General features: G+C 47.8%; 1 protein-coding gene across 11 annotated transcripts in view; it reads left to right on the top strand.

Annotated features, from left to right (window-relative positions):
* RBM33 (RNA binding motif protein 33) overlaps window positions 1-18,345 on the top strand; it is a 129,566-nt gene that overhangs the window by 102,398 nt on the left and 8,823 nt on the right. For 4 of the 11 annotated variants that reach the window (XM_045792235.2, XM_087860652.1, XM_045792233.2 and 1 more), the window contains 2 exons: window positions 7,672-7,881; window positions 12,480-12,668. In XM_045792235.2, the coding sequence (XP_045648191.1) occupies window positions 7,672-7,881; window positions 12,480-12,668 (399 nt within the window). The remainder of the gene's footprint in view (window positions 1-7,671; window positions 7,882-12,479; window positions 12,669-18,345) is intronic. The other 7 variants (XM_045792239.2, XM_087860653.1, XM_045792234.2 and 4 more) reach the window with 2 other exon arrangements.

The raw sequence follows: 18,345 nt of genomic DNA, 5'->3' as shown, positions 1-18,345 counted from the left end.
CCTTTTGGAGCGGAAGCTATTGTATATAAAGCTTTGAAATGCTTTAGTGGGCACAAGTAATAACTTACAGAGAAAGGACTTTTTAAGCATTCTTAAACACGTGGCTTCTAAATTTGGGCAAAATCCGCAGTTGTTCGTTAGAGGACCAAAATCGGTTGTAATGAATCCGTCTCTCTACGTTAATTTTGGGGGTTTTTAAGGGGTATGATGTTGGGGAGTAAGATAAGTGCTTAAATCAGAAGTACTTCATGTATAACTAGGAATCGGGATGCAGTAACTCATTCTCCCCAGCAGAGGAGGACATTTTTCTCTGGTGTCTTCGGTAACTTCCCTCTCCTGACTAGCAGCAACTGCCAAAGATAGAGCCATGCTGCCTCGGCAGGGAAGTTGCCTTGGGCCTCACACCGCCAAGTAGCTCCTTCCAAGCTGCTCGTCGAGTGCAAGCTGGAATCTTCTCTCCCTGGCCTGGAGCCCCACCCACGTGGGGGGCTCCGCTGGAAGAGCCCAAGTTTACAGGAGCCCTGCTGCTTGGAGAGCCCGAGTGTGCAGGGCCCCACTGTCTTACCCTCAGCCACCTTTTCCTTTGGAGAGGCGTCCATTCGTGCGAGAGGTTGGGGAGTCCTGGGCAGTCCCGGGGGGGCTTGGGGCTTTGTTTTGTTCCCCCAAAGGCCAGTTAATTTTGTTTTTTAAAGATATCCCCAAACCTGACTCATCTCAGAAGGGTAGAACGGTGAGAGAAAGTGGGCGGGCCCTCGAGAACTGTGCCGTGTCAGCACCGTACCGTAAAGTCCAGCGTACATGCCGGTCAGGTCCTTTTATCAGGAAGCCCAGGCACTTACGGGGTCTGTGTGCCCTGGTCTCTTTAACCTTATGGATTTTGCTTCACTCAACTCATGTGGGCCTGTTACTGAAATTTTACGGGAAGTATTGTAGACTGAAGTTGCATACGTGTTTTGCATGCTTGCTACGGGTAAGGATAATTGATTGCAGAGAATCAACAAATGTAAAATATTCTCACCTCCTATTCTGTTGTAACAGTCCAATTAGGGAATTGACCTGGGAACCTGGGGAAAAAAATGTTAGCCTGTTTATTTTCTTTTACCTTTTCTCCTTTAAAGAGTAGTCTTCAAAAACAAAATAGAGCCTTAAATGTATATATTTAGAAACTTCACATAGCATGCATATCATTTATTGTCCAGATCCTGAGTGAGCTTTCTAAAGATTACAGGGCTAGGCCCAGCATTGTTGCAGTTAATAGAAGCCTGTTCCGTGAGGTCTGTGGGCTATAAGATCAGCAGCATTGCCATGACAGTGAAGTGGGCCTTATCGGAAGGAGAATTCATAAGAGGCTGCCCTGGGACCCTAACCACTGTCCTTGTGTGTGTCCTGACAATGTTATCTGTCCTCTCAGTACGGAGTATCAAATGTCTGTCATGAGTACAGAAATTAATTTAATGTCACCTGAAGACATGCAATTAATCTTTTAGAGGTTTTCATAATACCTTTACAGAAAGAGTTGCCAGTTTGGCGGATTTGGATTTTGGGGTTTAGAAGAAGATAAGGGAAATTAATTTTTCATCAGGGTTAATACAAGCTAGCAGGGCCACAAAAGCTGAGAAAAATGGTTGGGGAATTTGTCAAGTGTTGTCACTCTAGAATAATGCTGCTTAACGTCTGATAGGTGTAATCAAGAGTTGAGATTTCTATAGAGAGGGATTAATCAGTTTGCTCACTAGTGAATGCGAGTCAGTGATATCACTTCTTCACGGGGTTTAAGAATGAAAATAAGATTTGATCTGTCAAATTGCAGGAAACCCTGACAGTATCAGTGGGCATTTTTATCTATGCATTTAAACCATTTGTTATAAATAAATTTGTCCTGCTAATGTTGCTGGCCTCAGACTTCATTGTTTGGTAATGATTAAGCTGATACAGAGTGTTCCCTAGGCTTACTTAATTTCAGATAGTACCTCTTACATTAAAAAAAGAAAAACTACTCTGAGAAGACATTTTACAGTATTCATTAAAAGAGAATCATTTGAGAAGACAACCAACAAAATAGTTATGGTTTGGTCTAAGATAGGCTAAACTTTTTTCGCCTCATCTGTGTTTAGAGAAAGTGGCAGATCCTTAAACTCGCATCTACACAAGGAATTTGAGAGGGAGCTGGGCCACCTAGAGAGATGCACTTTGAAAGGGAACTGACTTTTTTTGAAGAGGCCATCATTTGCATCCACAAATGACCAGTCTCCTTACATTAGTGTTGGCAGGTTTCTGAAAATCCTAATTTGAATTCAACAGTATTTTCAAAGGTAAACACCGAAGTACTAACGATTTTAGGACCTCTCTCAGTGCATTGTAACTGTTGGTATAAGTTGCAGAAGATTCCAGATGCACGGGCGCGTTCAGTTTGCTTCTCCTTGACCTCTGTCTGGGTCTGTGTGTGAGTGTAGGCGTCAGCAGTACACTCCTGTCCAGAACAGAGTCAGGAATGCCTTGACAATTTTCCACGTGTTAACTGGAATGTAAGAACTAGCTTTTCGTTGTGCTGATTTGAAAGAGAATAATTGTTCTCTCTGTTGAAAAAAGGAAACCTCTCCATTTTTCTTACAAAATGGAATAACTTCTATTTAAGCATCACAGTGACCCTTCATGCAGTTGCAGGAGGGCTAGTCCTTTCTGTTTCAACTTTTGCTGAGAACAGTTGTGTTCAGGTTGAGCCCTCCCCTAGGAAGGTGGAGTCTGACCACAGACAGGAATCCCCGCGGGTGCCGGCTCCCGGTGCCGGTGACCAGGGGCCTCCAGGTTTTTCATTTGCAAAATGAGGATAATAGTATTTACCCTGAAGGGAGGATTGAAGGAAACGATGTCTGTCCAGAACCCAGTACACTTCTTGTCACATTGTAGACATTCCAGAAACACGAGCCCCTCCCACCCTCCCGACCGTGGGACGTGTTAATCATACCAAAACTTGGTGATCGGGATCCTAGGAATGCCTTGGAAGTTCTGTTACAGAGTCTGTGGCATCATTTACAGCTGTAAAGGTATACAAATTGGTTCGAATATGAGCAACTCCAGAGCTTACCTAGGGCTTCCTCCGCTTTCCAATAAACAACTGATAGGAACAGTTTTTCCTCAAAGCTGGGCACTCCTCCCAGTCCCCGCCTGCAACATCCCCCTTTCTGCGTGCGTCATTAACTCAGCAAGTGTTTGCCATCCACCTGCTCTGTTCTGTCTCCCGAGGATGCTGTGGATGTTGTGGGGACCGGTGCCTCCCGTGGGGCTCCCCCGCAGCACAGCACAGCATGAAGAAGCACAAAGCACTTACTGGCTGGGGAGCCCTGGGGGCGGAGAGTGCTGTGGGGGCCTCCGAGGATGCAGGCCAGGCAGGGAGGAAGAGGACAGGGACCCCTTGGCCGGCAGTGCGCGCCCTGGGGCCAGAGCCGCAGGAGACGAGGTGCGTGCAGATCTGCAGAAATGGTGTCATCACCGTGTCTTTTCAGGTGATCTCTTCAGGTGATCTCTTGGAAAACCCTGAAAGAGGCCTTTACACCATGACTGGGACCCTTTCTTCGTTTCACGAGCTTTCATACTCTGCAGAAGGAAAGCTGAGTTGCTTTCCTCACAGATGAGGAAAGGAGAGGCTTTTGTTTGTGGTACCTGTTTTTCCTGAACTTTGAGGGGATCAAGCCTACTTGAAAAAGTAAACTTCTCGTGAAAGGAAAATGAAAGTTCGGAACTTTGTTTTTCAGGGTTTTTATCTGACATTAACGTCTCCTCTTATAGTAAATTACCACCAGTCTCTTACCCAAAATAACAATGAAGAGAATTTTTATTATTTGGAGTGTTTCTTGACTAAATGTTGATGTTCTCGATTCAGTTCGCAGTTTAAAAATCATCTGATCACCAGTGTTCTATATTTATCATCCAAATATGTATACACATTGTCTACCTCAAAAGAGGCAAGTTACAATATCTTAACTTTTGGTGCAAGTTGTTCTTTTTAAGTTAAAGTTCACTGTCTAGGTCATGATTTTAGCTTTGGCTTACTAAAGAAAGAAAATGATGACAACATTCGTTCTTTTTGTCCATCATCCTTTTAGGCCGTATGTACCAGCTAATTATCTGTTCTGCAGCGTGGCATAATCATTCTTGACACACAAGGTAGTGCTGCTACCTTGAAAGCTGGCCTGGTCAGTATCGTAGTGACGTGGAGTAAATACCCGTGTGCTACCCAGCAGTGGCTGTAACCTAGGTTCCTGATACTATGCTCTTTTTTCTGGCACGTTGAGAACTCCTGTTTTTCAAGTGTGATGCACTATTTATGAACTCATTCAGTAGATAACCTCAGTACCTTTGATGTATACAGGAAATTCCAGCTTGGTGCACAAAACAGGCTGATAGGGTTTAAACCTCTGGTTTCTGTAGATGCTCACAGGATAGTGTATGCTGTAGGAATCCTCGAACTTGTCCCTTGTCCGTAGGCTCCCAGGGAGTTTATTTAGACCCCCGACGTCGCTACAGTGGAGGGCTTTCCCGTAGAACTATCCGGTACCTAGCCAGTTCATTTATTCACATGGGTGAATAGGGTGGAAGTTGGAGAATCAGTCAGTAGACCCGTGTAGCTAGACTCCTTGGTTTTGCGGTGTCCAGCCAGCCTTGCGTTCCTGGGGTCAGTGTTGCTCGGGCGTGGGGCACGGTCCCTTTTCTCTGTGGATGCGTCCGGTTGTTGCTATTTTGGTAGGGACCTTTCTTCACCTATGTTTGTTAGGGTGTGGTTTGGTGCCTTTCTTCTCCTGTGAGGTCTTTAGCATTTCTGTCCGGGTCATGCCGGCCTCAAAGGGTGAGTGGGAAGGTTCTTTCTCCTCCTCTCTTCTCTGAGAGAGGCTGCCGTGTGTAAGATTGGTCGTCTTCCCTTTGAAACAGGGCTCACCACTCACCAGTGAGTCCGTTTGGATTTTTCTTTGCGGGACGTTTTTCATTACCAATTCAGTGTCTTCTCGAATTTTCAGATTTTCTCTTTATTCTTGAATCCGTTTTGGTGTTTTGCATTTCTTATGCAGTCTGTCCATTTCACCTCAGTGGCCTGACTTGTTGGCATAAGTTGTTCGTGACGTCCTTTTTCATTTTGGTGGGACCTGTTTTGATGACCTGCTCTCTTGTTTCTGATTTTGGTCATTGGTACCCTCTCTCCCTTTTTCTTGATCAGTTTAGTTAGAGGTCATCAGTTTTGTTGATCTCAAAAATGCAACTTTTGGTTTCTTTGATTTTTCTCTGTTGTTTTTCTGTTTCCCGTGTCATTGCTTTTTGCCGTGATCTTATCTTTTCCTTCCTCTTATTTTAGGTTTGATTTCCTTTTTTCCCTAGCGTCTTGAGATAAAAGCTCAGGTTATTGATTTCAGATTTCTTTCCTTTCTGACATAACTCTTCAGTTGCAGAGTTTTTGATATGTTGCATTTTGATACGTTTCATTTTTATTCAGTTCAGAATATTTTTTTATGAGTTTTTTATTCTTACCTCATTTCTTAGCCTGGCTTCCTAGGGGTCAACCCTGTTGCTACATAGCTTGTTGGTCGGCCAGTCAGTCATTAGGGAAGAGATTGGCGGGTGGTCTGTGAGTGGGGGGCACCAGCTCTCAGAGCCCACCTCAGCTAGCCCTTCCTACCCGCCCCCTACCCGTGTGAGCTTCCCTGGCACCCTCGTGGAGAGCACTTACCTAGGCCTTCGGGAGCTCTCATTTCCAGAATTTCCCATTGTGCCTCTGATACTGGCTGGTCTGCTATGGTTTCAGAGAGGTCCTGGGCTGAGAGCCCGGTGGGCATTCCCCATTCTCTTCCCCCCAAGTTTGCTGCTGGTACTGACAGTGCTGCTGGGGCTTCCCAGGCTGATAGGCCACACCTGCTCTGCCCCCACCCCGGCTCTGCCCCCACCCCCTTCCCCGTCTACTGGGAGCCTGCCCTGCACACCAGGTCTGAGGAGTAGTTGCTGCTCCGTGACTCATTTCACTTTCTTTGACTCCCAGAGACCTGAAATGCTTGTTCTGGGTGGTTTTGTCAGTCAGATATTTATGGGGGGGGGCAGGTGGGGGGAGACTTGCTGTCCTCTCCTCCTGCCGTAGCCAGAAGCCCTGCCGTAGGTGACAGTTTTAATCCCGTTTCTCCTGGGTCCCAATTACTTTGGGCAGTTTTTACACAAATCTTATCTACACCTATCTCGCTGCAGCCCCTGTCCCTTCACTTTATTCCATTTCACTGCCTCTAAAAGATAAGTGTAGAGACGGAGAGGCACAGGCTACAGGCTGCTGCTGAGCTAACTCAGCCCGCTCCTTTCGGAAGCACTAGTGCCACTGAGCCAGCCGCGAGGCTGGGCTCACTGACCGCTCCCCGGGGCTCCTGTGGGCGTGAGGACTGGAGCCTCATGCTGACCAGGGTCGGAGCCTCACTGCGCACATTCAGGCATCCGTTTCTGCTCAGATTACGTAATTTAGTAGGGCAAGATAGGATTTTCTTGCTGTCCACACTTTCTTTCTTGGTCACCAGCTACTCTCTTGGAGAGACGATGCACTTAATACTGACAGTAGCCCACAGGCACCATCTAGAGAGACTGCTTGTGCTGCCCGGTGGTATCATAAACATAAAGAGTACGGCTTGAATGTATTCAGTAACAGAAATTTGACTGAGAACGTTTTAAAGATCTAACTGGCGTTATTAAATGATTTGCGAATTGGGCACCATCCCATCGGGCAAGCCGAGGAGCCCCCCAGGAGGTATGCGGAATGGAAGCTGCTTATAGAGGGAGAATAGGGCGGGGAAGCTATTGGCTTCAGGCAGGCGACTCTCCCTTAGGGGAAAAGTGAGGGTCTTAGGCAGGTGAGCTCACTTTCCCCAGGGGGAACTTCCCGACTGACCAGCGAAGACCACCTTTGGCGCGGGGGGGGGGGGGGGGGAGATGGGGGGATGGGGATGGTTGATGACTCAGTTTGGGAGCTCCGTCTAAGTGACACCATTTCGGGCGTGTGGTTTTCTTTTTAACAAATACAACAGTTTTTAAGGTCAAGAAACAAGGGATTGTTAGTAAGACTCAAAAGGTAACATTTCTGACCCTTGTAAAGCTTGTCATAGGCGCGCGAGTCCCTCGTCTGAGATCGCTGACGGGAGGATGAGGCGCTGCGGCTCCACGGGAGGGAGGGGCCGAGAGAGGACCCCAGGGGTCAGTGCTGTGTCCCCAGGGCCAGTGAGGTGCGTCCTGACGACAGTCCCCTTTGCATTAGGTCTGAAGACAGGTTAAAAGTTTAAAACCACTGCCTATGCGGACTGTCAGATTTTAACAAGAACTCTCTCGAAAGTGGCAAATGTTTGTTGAGTATGAAGTGTTTTTAAAAAAGTTCAGCAGTATTTCACTGGGCTGAACAGCACTTACTTTAATCACAGACCTCTTGAGTGGGTACAGTAATTAAAGATCTTCGTGTTTTAAATTTCAGTAATATGATTAAAACCCAAACACGGTCAGATGAGAAATTTCCTTAGTGGCTGTAGTGAAATGGAGGGTTTGGTGTTTCACTTGTTTGAGATAGCGTTGCTCTCGGTTGAGCGCTCACCGAGGCGGACTCCCCGACTCTGGGGCAGGCCGCCCAGCCGCGCGGGTACTGACCAGCACGCTGCCTTGTTTCAGCAGGGAGGAGAGAGCGACGGCTTTTTTCACCCTGAGGGCCAGCCCCAGCGGCTCCCGCAGCCCCCAGAAGTGAGACAGCAGCCCGCCCGCAAGGTGACGCTGACCAAGGGGGCCCTTCAGCAGCCCCAACACCCGCCGGTGGGGCCCCACGTGCACTCGGCCGGCCCTCCGGCCATCAAGAGCATCCAGGGAGTTCATCCGGCCAAGAAGGTACTGCTTGTTACCGAGGCCGAGGGCCGGGAACGCGGAGATGTCCTCCTAGTTAAAACAGCGCTTGGCGTCTGGGCAGTTCTCCGATGGGAGTGCCTCGCGCGCAGTAGGAGGGCCCAAGCAGATTTATAAATGAACAGTAATCTCCTTTGTTCTGGCTTTGAAAGTTAATGTGTTCACAGAAGCACTTTCCTCGAGTGACTTTGTCATGAGACACATAGGGGAAAGGCTACACAGCCGGGGCTGTGGCTGTTTTCTACAGCTCTGACCCCTGCCCTGGAGACGACCCTGTGCTCATAGATCCCAGTCGGGCATCTTTCGTCCCCCTGCTCACTGGTTCTCCAGACTCTGCTGGCAGAGAGCCAGAGAGACTTCTGCTCAGCCACTTCCTTGCTGTTACCCAGTTCACAAGGGGGAAAGCAGGGCCTTTGCAGGGGAAGGATCCTGTGCGAGGAAAGTGGCCCTGACTCTGGATCTTTCCTCCTTCCTTCGCCCTGGGGATGGAAGGGGCTCTGATTCGGACTGTGTGACGAGAGACAAAGGCATCTAGAATGCCTCCCACGGAGGTGCGTGTTCTCCTTTCGCACACTGAATTTAAACCTCCCCTAGGAGAGGAGCGTCCACCTCATCCTGTTATGTCCCCATGGTAGGGCGCCCTTCCCCTCAGCTGGTCTCTGTAGCTTCCCCAAAGTCTTCACCTCTCTGCCTGACAGTAAATATTGTCTCCTCTTGGCGCCTAAGTCAGATTCCCCTTGTGTGATGGAATTACGCCAGCGAGGAAGCAGAGCAGCAACACTGCTTTGAGTTTCTTCTGGAAAGCTCTGCAGTCTATTAGCTCTTCCTATCTGCTTGTCCTTCTGATAATTAAGTAGTAATAGTCTTAATATGGAGGCCATTCTGGGTCTTTGAAGTATTTAAGTGACTTTGTATTATCTCATAAGCACTTGAATATGTAGGAGAAAATAGTTATTCCCTTTTTGCAACAGAAGATGGGTACAGACATTAAATCTTAACTTCAGTCTTTGAAGGTTGCTCAGGTCTAAACTGGCTTCAGTCAGGGGCTTCCCCCAGTCAATCCATGAGGAGTGACTTTAGAGGCCCCCTCCCCCATACAGCTGTGCGCCTCTGAAGGCTTCATCTACTCTCCTGCGAAGTGAGAGCAGCAGTTTCCTAGCTCATGCGGGCTCTTGGGAGGACTTCCTAAGAACATGTGTATAAATAGCATGGTCCCTGGTGTATAAGGAAGTATTTGGTAAAGGACATACTGTCTGATTAATATTATATAATAATATATATATAATATATATAATATAAATAATATTAATAGTATTAATATTATATAATAATACTTTATTAGTATTATAACTTCTTATAGCTAGAACATAAGAATACTTACTGCAGGTTTCCAGCCAGTTTTACTTGCAACTTTGTTTTTTCTGATTCCGTTGTAGTTAACATCAGTGTTACATTAGTTTCAGGTGTACAGTATAGTGATCCGGTGAATTCCATACATCACCCAGTGCTCGCCGTGCGAAGTGCTCTTAGTCCTCTTCCCCTGTCTCACCCATCCACCCACCAGCCTCCCCCGGATAACCACCAGTTTGTTGTCTAGAGTTAAGAGGCTATTTCTTGGTTTGCCTCTTTTTTTCCTTTGTACATTTTTCTTTCTTAATTCCACGTAAGAATGAACTCATGGTATTTGTCTTTGACCTACTTTGCTTAGAATAATACTGTCTAGCTCTATCCACGTCATTGCAAATGGCAAGATTTCATTCTTTTTGATGGCTGAGTAACATTCCAGTGTGTGTGCGCATGCGTGCGTGCATGTGCGTGCACACGCACACACCACATCTTCTTTCTCCATTCATCTTTCTGTGGATACTTGGGCTGCTTCCACAGTTTAGCTATTGTGTTTTTATTTTAGCCATGCTGACAGGTGTGAGGTGATACACTGTTGCTTTGATCAGCATTTCCCTGATGGCGCATGATGTTGACCATCTTTTCATGTGTCTCTTGGCCATCTGGATGTCTCCTTTGGAGAAATGTCTGTCTTCTGCCCATTTTTCAATTGGATTCTTTGGGTTTTGGGTGTTGAGTTGTATCAGTTCTTTATGTATTTTGGATGCTAGGCCTTTATCAGATACGTCATTTGCAAATATCTTCTCCCATTCCATTGCTTCTTAGTTTTGTTGATTGTTTCCTTCACTGTGCTTTTTATTTTGATGTAGTCCTAGCAGGTTTTTTTTTTGCTTTTGCTTCTCTTGCTTTAGGAGACATAATCTAGGAAAATGTCGCTATGACCAATGTCAGAGAAATTACTGCCTGTGATCTCTTCTAGGATTTTTGTGGTTTTAGATCACACATTTAGGTCCTTAATATATTTTGAGTTTATTTTTGTGTATGGTGTCAGAAAGTGGTCCGGTTTCATTCTACTGCATGTGGCTGTCCAGTTGTCCCAAGACCATTTGTTGAAGAGACTGTCTTTTTCCCATTATTTCTTTTTCCCATATTCTTGCCTCCTCTGTCAAAGATTAATTGACCAGATAGTTGTGGGTTTATTTCTGTGTTTTTTGTCTAGTTCCCTTAATCTGTGTGTCTGTTTTTGTGCCAGTACCATAATGTCTTGATCACTGCAGCTCTGTAATATAATTTGAAGTCTGGAATTGTGATGCCTCCAGCTTTGCTTTCCCTTTTCAAGGTTGCTTTGACTGTTTGGGGTCTTTTGTGGTTCCATACAAAGTTCAGGATTGTTCTAGTTCTGTGAAAAATGCTGTTGGTATTTTGGTAGGGATTGCATTAAATGTGTAGATTGCTTTGAGTAGCATGGACATTTTAACATAATTTGTTCTTCAGGCCGTGAGCATGGAATCTCTTTCCATTTCTTTATGTCATCTTCAGTTTCTTTCCTCAGTGTTGCATAGTTTTCAGAGTACAGGTCTTTCACCTCTTGGTTAGGTTTATTCCTAGGTATCTTTTTTTTGGTGTAACTGTAAATGGGATTTTCTTAATTTCTCTTTATGTTGTTTCATTACTAATGTATAGGAATGCAACAGATTTCTGTACATTGCTTTTTTTTTTTTTTTTTAATCCTGCGACTTTACTGAATTCATTTATCAGTTCTAGTGGTTTTTTTGGTGGAGTCTTTAGGTTTTTCTGTATATGGTATCATGTGATCTGCATACCGTAAGGGTCTTACTTCTTCCTTACCAATTTGGATGCTTTCTCTTTCCTTTTCTTGTCTGATTGCTGTGGCTAGGACTTCCAGTTCTGTGTTGAAAAACATTGGTGGGAGTGGACACCCCTTCCCCCTTGCCGATCTTTGCCAAAAAGCTCTCAGTTTCCCGACCTTGACTAACATGTTGGCTGTGGGTTTTTCATATATAACCTTTATCACGTTTGAGGTATGTTCCCTCTAGATCTATTTTGTTGGTTTTTGTCGTGAATGGATATTGTATTTTGTCAGATGCTTTTTCTGCATCTGTGGAAATGATCATACTGTTATCCTTTCTCTTACTGATGTGTTTTACGTTCACCTTTCGATGTGTGTTTTCCAGTGTGACTTCTCTTGAAATACCCTTTTGCATTTTTCAAAAACTCAGTTCCCAGGAGGAGTTTTGCCGCCTTCTGCGACGTGTTAAGAAATGTTGTTTTGTACGCCTTTCCCTTCGTGTGGTGCCCATTCATGTTCAGAAGTTCCATTCTGATGTCCATTTACCTTTCTCTCTGCCTTTTCTGTGATGGAACGGGGGCCATTTTGTCCCTTTGTACCCAACTCTAGGCCAGAATTGGGGTTAGGGTTTCTGGAAGCTCTGGTGCTGTTCAGCCCACCTGCTGCCTGCATTTCACCGCTGCCTGCAGAGGTGGACTTCTGTTTTGGAGAAAGCACTTAGCACTTGGCGCTTTAGCTAATTTTCTAATTAGAAAATAACAGAAAGATTCAGCGGTCTCCTCTTCTTTAAAAGACCCCAGAACAGTGGTTTTGAACCCTTGAGCAACTTAAAAATCTCTTGAGGTCTGGGCTCTGCCTTAGACCAGTGACGTCATCACTGTGGTGGGTATGGGCACGCATTGTTGTGGCTTGGGTTTTTTTCTGGTGTTGTTAAAGCGCTGTGGTGTGTGGGATGGTGGCGTGCAGCATCCGGAAGGTGACCCTAGCTACAGAACCCGCCTTGCAGGTTCTCAGGGTGCTGGCCACACAGAGTCACCACTGTGGCTTGTGGGTACGTGGTGTACGCTGGGGGCAGTTTGGGCTCTGGGCCTTTTAGGACTGTAAATGGGAGTCTCTCAACCCCTCTGATCCTGCTGCTTCGTCTGCGCACGGTGGTTACGCAGAAAGTGCCTCCTCGTACTGCTCTTGGTACCTAGATGGAGTCACACTTAGCTACTTCTCTTTCCTTCCTTTGCCTCCACGCGGACTTGCTGGGGGTGGGTTCACTTCGACATTAAGCCCTGCTCTGGTAGTGGATGGAAAGTACAGACGATATTGTCGCTTGTGGTGTATTTTAATGGATTCTGAGTTTGCCCACTTGTATAATCTTAGTAGCTGTGGGGAAAAAATCCAAAGCTTAAAAGTCAAATGGTATTTCTGCCGTCGCCAGGTGCTCATGCACGGGAGAGGCCGAGGCGTGGCTGGAGCGATGGGCCGAGGACGCCTGATGCCGAACAAGCAGAACCTCCGGGTGGTGGAGTGTAAGCCCCAGCCCTGTGTCGTGTCTGTGGAAGGGCTGTCTTCGTCCACCACCGACGTCCAGCTGAAGAACCTGCTGATGTCAGTAGGCCCCATTCAGGTGGGTTGCCTGGGCCCTGCCCCAGGACTGTGCTGTCCTGACTCACAGTCCCTCTGTGTGGCTTGCTTTATGTTGAAGTGGCACGTTCAGGAAGAAAGACACGTATTTTATTGACTGTGCGTACCTGATAGCAGGACTTTTGCCTTAGAGTTAGATCATCTGGAAATTTTCAGGTGCTCAGTTATGAAATTTATGAAATAATTTGTCCCACTGAACAAATTATTCTTTGAAACCCTCACGTTATCCTAAGGTTTACATAGGCATCTGTGCATAGGTGCATTTTGTGCTGTCACACACTTCTGTTTGTAACAACTGAAAACTTTTAAAACACTTAGCCTTCTTGGCCATAATTCCCAGAAATAGCTCACTTGTTAACTACTGTGAGACTTGGTTTAGATTTTACAGACGTGAAATAACGTAGACTATAGTTTGATGTCTGTATTTGAACGTGTTCACTGAGCTGGCTGCAGTATGTCTCCAGTTCTGCAGTGAGCAGAAAGCTCTGTTCAGACCCCTCGTGTCTGCATCTTCTCAAGTCCTGTAGGTAAAGCAGCAGAGAATCGGGTTGACCTGGTGTTCCTTGAGCCATGCGTCTCTCTTGTCCCCGTCCCAGCCGCCGTCTGCACCGGTCAGAGCTCATGTGGGCAAGGCGTGGGGTGTGAATATCAGATTTCTGCGAGCTTTCATTTCAAGATGTTTTATAGCCTCTTGCTGCAGGAGTGAATGGGGAAGCCTTTTCAGGCTAGAGTTGATACAAATGATTTTCAACATGTCTGAAATCTGTCTGCTGTTGAGAGTCTCAAAACGTGAGGCGTGGATGAAAGCCCTTCCAGAACCCGCCCTGTTCTTCAGGCATAACAACTTCCACCTTCATTTTTGGATTCCTAGGGAGATGGTTGGGGTTGGTTTCTATTTGTGTGTCATAATAGACAGCTAACGCTGGGCTTCCGTGCTCAGTGCCGTCGGTTGTGCGGTGGTGCGGGGGAGACCGTTGTCGGTCACCCGGAGCTCTTGTGCTGTGTTTGCAGGCAGCCCCTTCAGACAGGTCACCACGATGGGGACGAATCTGCAGGAGCAGAGCTGACACTGGAGCATGGCAGGTTTATTAACATGCTCGCCCTGGTCTGAGACTCTCCTGCGCGTGGTGGTGGAGAATCTGGGCTCCAGTACCAGTGAGTCCAGACTAACAAGCCAGAGCCTAATGTGGGAGTTCTGAGGACTGGTATTTTCTGTGGGGGCTCGTGGGCTATTTCATGTCCCCGTGTCTCTGTCTCCATGTGGGATGGGGGGGTGACAGCATGGCCGCTTTCTACACGTGAGCCACTTTGCTTCCTTACATGCGGTCTTGATAATTCTCCCGAGCGTCCTCAGCTGGGATGTGGTTTTCTGGGTCCACATCTGAATAGTGGTGCTGCTTGCTTGTCATCACACTGAGGGTCAGTGGCTGCTTGGAGCCATTGCTAAGCCACCTAACCTTGATCTTAACCATCTTAAAACTTGAATTTTTAATTTTGCATTTGGGGCCTATAGATCTCTTGAATGGCCTTTTTTTTTTTTCCTTCCTCTTTGGAAAAGAATTAGAGATCAGGGTGTTATAAGTAAAGTTTGACTGAGGGAGCCTAAAGCTGAACAAAAACAATGTTGGGTTATTTAATGCCTTGTTCTAATTAGAAAGCGAGAGAAAGATAGGAGGAGAATGAATTGTTTAGGTTACATCAGTGACCCTTCAAATGGGGTGAAGGTGAGCTTTCATATGCCCCTGGTGAAGTCCCTGTGGAATGATGAATGTAGCACTTAGATAAGGGCCTGTTTTTCCATCCCGGGGAACAAAGCAGATGCTCACATCTTGCCAGTCTTAGTCCCATAAGATGGTTTTGAGGGCAAGTTTATAAATTTTTAAACACTGCATTCACAAAATGTCAAGTTTCTTAATTAAAAAAAATAACTCCTATAACAAGTCCATGCCAATGTTAGATAACTAAAGAGTGATATATCGATTAAGTACACATTTTAGAAAGATGTTTATAACAAGACTCACTTATGGTTTAAGTATAAGTGGGCTTGGATGGGGATGGCTCTGGGTAACCCAGACCTTCTTCGGTCCTGCCGGCAGGAAGTGTGTGTGTGTGTGTGTGTGTGTGTGTGTGTGTGTGTGTGTGTGTGTGTGTGTGTGTGTGTGTGTGTGTCTTCTGTGTGCATTGGACTCTGGCACCACCTCGTGTCCACTTGGTGTAACGGCAAGTGGTGGTGTCGAGAGCAGGAAGGTCCCCTGTTCCTTTGGGCCTTTAAATTAGAGAAAATCACAGCCACTGCATGTGAGCTCTGCTGCTTGAACTATGACAGTGGGCTGTGACAAGGTCGCCACGTTTCTCTCAGATTAGTGCAGTATCCCCTTAAATGGTACTCCGAAGTCTGTCTTAGGAAGTCCATGTTCGAGTCCTGTATTGACCCATTCTTTACAGAAGGAGAGACGGAAAGGTTTTGTGGACGTGTTACAACGGAAGGTAGCAAGGGCTGAAAAGTACAGGAGCGTATTCAGAATTTCAGGGGAGAGGGCGCGGCGAGAGAGCCATGGGGCGCTCAGCAGCAGCGATGCCACGAGTCTGCGTCTGAGAGAAGGCCGTGCCTCGGAGCCCCAGACCCAGCGGGAGGCACCTTGCTCTCAGGGAGGGCCTGGGCCGCTGTAGCCGCTGAGCACACGCCCCCTGCTCTCCGGTGACCTGCACGGCTTCCCGCAGGAGTGACCCTGACCTCCTGCTCTGTCCTGAAGCAGGGGAGCCAAGGGGGCTCTTAACGTCAGGAAGTAAGCTAGTTAAAACACCTGTGGCTTTTTTGCTTCATTGTCTTTGTTTCCCTGTGTACTGGGTTATGCCTAAAATGGTGCCAAGGAGAAAAATTTGTTATCCTATAAATAAATGAAACGTCATGGTGTAAAAACAGAAAAGTAGTTTCCTCACAAAATCAGAACGTTTGAAATCACTTAGACTCTGTGGCCGTTCTGTGTTAGGATCACCGAGACCAAACAGGCAGGGGTGCTGTGCGCATTCTCTCTGCTGCTCTCTGTAGTCACTTCTCCCAGCAGTCCTGTGAGTCGTTCCTGAGCTGGGACGAGAGTGGAGGTGGCCCCGGGCAGCTTGTGGTTGAGGCTGGACGGGCCCCTCACCGTGCCGCCGGGGTCGCAGCCGGTGTCGGGCTCTGAGACGAGGCTTCGGGGCAGGTTCCCAGTTCTGCCGGTTCTTGGTGTGTAATTCTCAGAGCGCTTGTCCTCCCATCAGACTCTCATCACCAACAGGAGAACTTAACCGCTCCTTTGTAACTGTCCCGTCAAGCCCTGGCAGACCTTGGGGGATGGGAGAGATTGCCTCCACATCACCTTCGAGGGGCAGCGAGCAAGACCGGGAGGACGAGCCGAGCCGCAGGTGCGCCAGGTGTCCGCGTGTGCCCTCAGGAGGGGGCTGCTGGCCCAGAGGGTGTGCGCTCCTGAACTTGCTCCAGGCTGGAGAGGACAGCCCTCCAGGACCCACCAAGCCTGCCCGCTGCCTCCCGACACTGCAGTTCCCGGGCGTCTCGTCCTGCAGTGCATCTCAGTCCACCTTACGTGGAGCCCCTCTGAGCTGCTCTGAGAGGTGGGCTCATGTCCAGGAGTCGGACCTGCTCTGAAGGTGCAGCTCGTTCTGACCCACCAACGAGTCTGGTCGGCCAGGTAGAAAAGGTTCGACTCGAGTCGTTGCGAAGTTGAGGACGTTTGAGAAAGAAAGCAGTAGGTGTGGTCAGCAGTAGATGGATGACAGACCCATGCCACGAGGTGTAAAGAAAATAAAGGTGTGGACACATGATCTGAAGCTGCACTGGGGAAAAACCCTCCCTGAAAACACCATGTCAGTAACCCAAAAGGAGAACAGATTTTCAGGAGACCAGTGCGACAGCACGAGAGCTCTTTGGAGGGAAGCGGGAACAGCAGCGAGAGGAGTGGCGGGTGGCCATCAGAAGGTCGTTGCACCGCGTCAGCACGAGCGGCATGCCGCAGGGCATGCGGAACCACGGGGGGATGTGCCGAAGCCCTGGGACCTCAGGAATGACCCCGACCAGGCACCGGAGCAGACGGGATCGGACCAGGCCCGTTGCAGCAGCAGATGTGCGTGTCGGAGGCACGGGAGGGGGGCTGATTGCGTGAGTGTGTGGCCGGCCCGCTGTGCGGTGCATGCTTCCTGCCGTCAGTGCCGTGTGCTGCTGCGGGCGCCCTGTGCTGCGTGGGGACTCGGACCTGCTGGGCCTGGGGAAGAGCAGGTCGGTGGCACTGGCCGCAAGGGGAGGCTTCTGTGCTCTCCATGGCGCTCGGGCTTGCCTCAGAGGGGGCCCATCCATGAGTGTCTGGGTCCAGGCTGCAGTGGGGCTGCTCTCAAGCAGTGTCACTTGTGTTTAAAGCAACTGGTACCGTTTTTGGCTACTCACTGAAGGTGTAAGGGGAAGAAGTTTATTTTTAAAGATTTTATTTGAGAGAGAGCATGCACACATGAGTTGGGAGGGGCAGAGAGAGGTACAGGACTCGATCCCAGGACCCCAAGATCGTGACCTGAGCTCAAGGCAGATGCTTAACTGAGCGAGCCAGGTGGCCCTGGAGGGGAAGAAGTCTAAACAGATGTTCAGTGCTGCAGAACCCTGTGTCTCCATAACATTTTAGTTTATCTGAGCGTATGCACACACACACACACGCACACACACAGGCAAACAGGCACTTCCTAGAAGGAGAAGGAACTTTTCTTAATGGGGGAAAGAGGCCAGGGCTCTGAGCGACACAGACGTCTTCCTGGGATCCAACCACAGGCTGTCAGAGCTTGTCACTGCTCGCGTCGTTGCGTGTCAGGACAGAGCGGCCCGGCCCCGTGTGGGGTGGCAGGGTGTCCACGCAGGCAGCTGCCAACCAAAGCTCCATGCATTTTGCTACGTAGAGAAGCACGGTTACTTACTCTCAGGAAATGAAGTAGTCTCACTCTGAAAACGAGAAGTCAGTCAGGATGAGAGTTGGTGTGTTAGCTTCCCCCCTGCATGCCGGTAAGGCACTTGTGGGAGAGGCCTTGAGACGCATTTTGAGTTTTGGCTTCTGTGTGAATTGGTGTTTCACCATGAATGTGTGCTGCTGATTTGTAGATGTACGTGTTTTCCGAGTGGAAGCCAGTGAGCGTAAAGAAGTCTTTCAGCTTTCAGTGCGAAGTGTCTACTCCTCTACTCCCAGTAAAGAAATTAGTAGTAGCTCTCATTTTGACAAGTCAGAAGTGGTTGGAGATGGACACTTCCTGTAATCCAGTCTTCTGTCTAGAAAACATCATTTGTTTTTTGAAAGAAGGTACAAAAATGTCAATAAAAGGGAACAGATAAGACGCAGGTTTTAAGACCATGTGCTCATGACCTGTGTTGACTACTTGAGAACCCGGTCGTTCCTTGTTAGGAATTTCACTGAGGGTTGATGCTGTGTGGACTGGCACCTCCTCGGTCAGCCTGAGGTATAACTACTTAGGTACAAATAAATTCTCTTGCATCAGGCACTTTACCATGTACGTTTATGTGGTAAATGGTAAAAATGAAGCTTCATGCCTTCATTGCACATTGTGAAGTCACCCAAAGGAAATCACCCTAGAAATCTGGAAACATTTTTTTTTTCTCAAAAAAAGAACATGGT

The sequence above is a fragment of the Ursus americanus genome, chromosome 3 (assembly GCF_024610735.1).
Source record: "Ursus americanus isolate L20-20 chromosome 3, mUrsAme1.1.p, whole genome shotgun sequence".
Lineage (NCBI taxonomy): Eukaryota > Metazoa > Chordata > Mammalia > Carnivora > Ursidae > Ursus > Ursus americanus.
The sequence above is the reverse complement of the archived record's forward strand: the minus strand, read 5'-3'. Positions and strand labels throughout refer to the sequence as shown.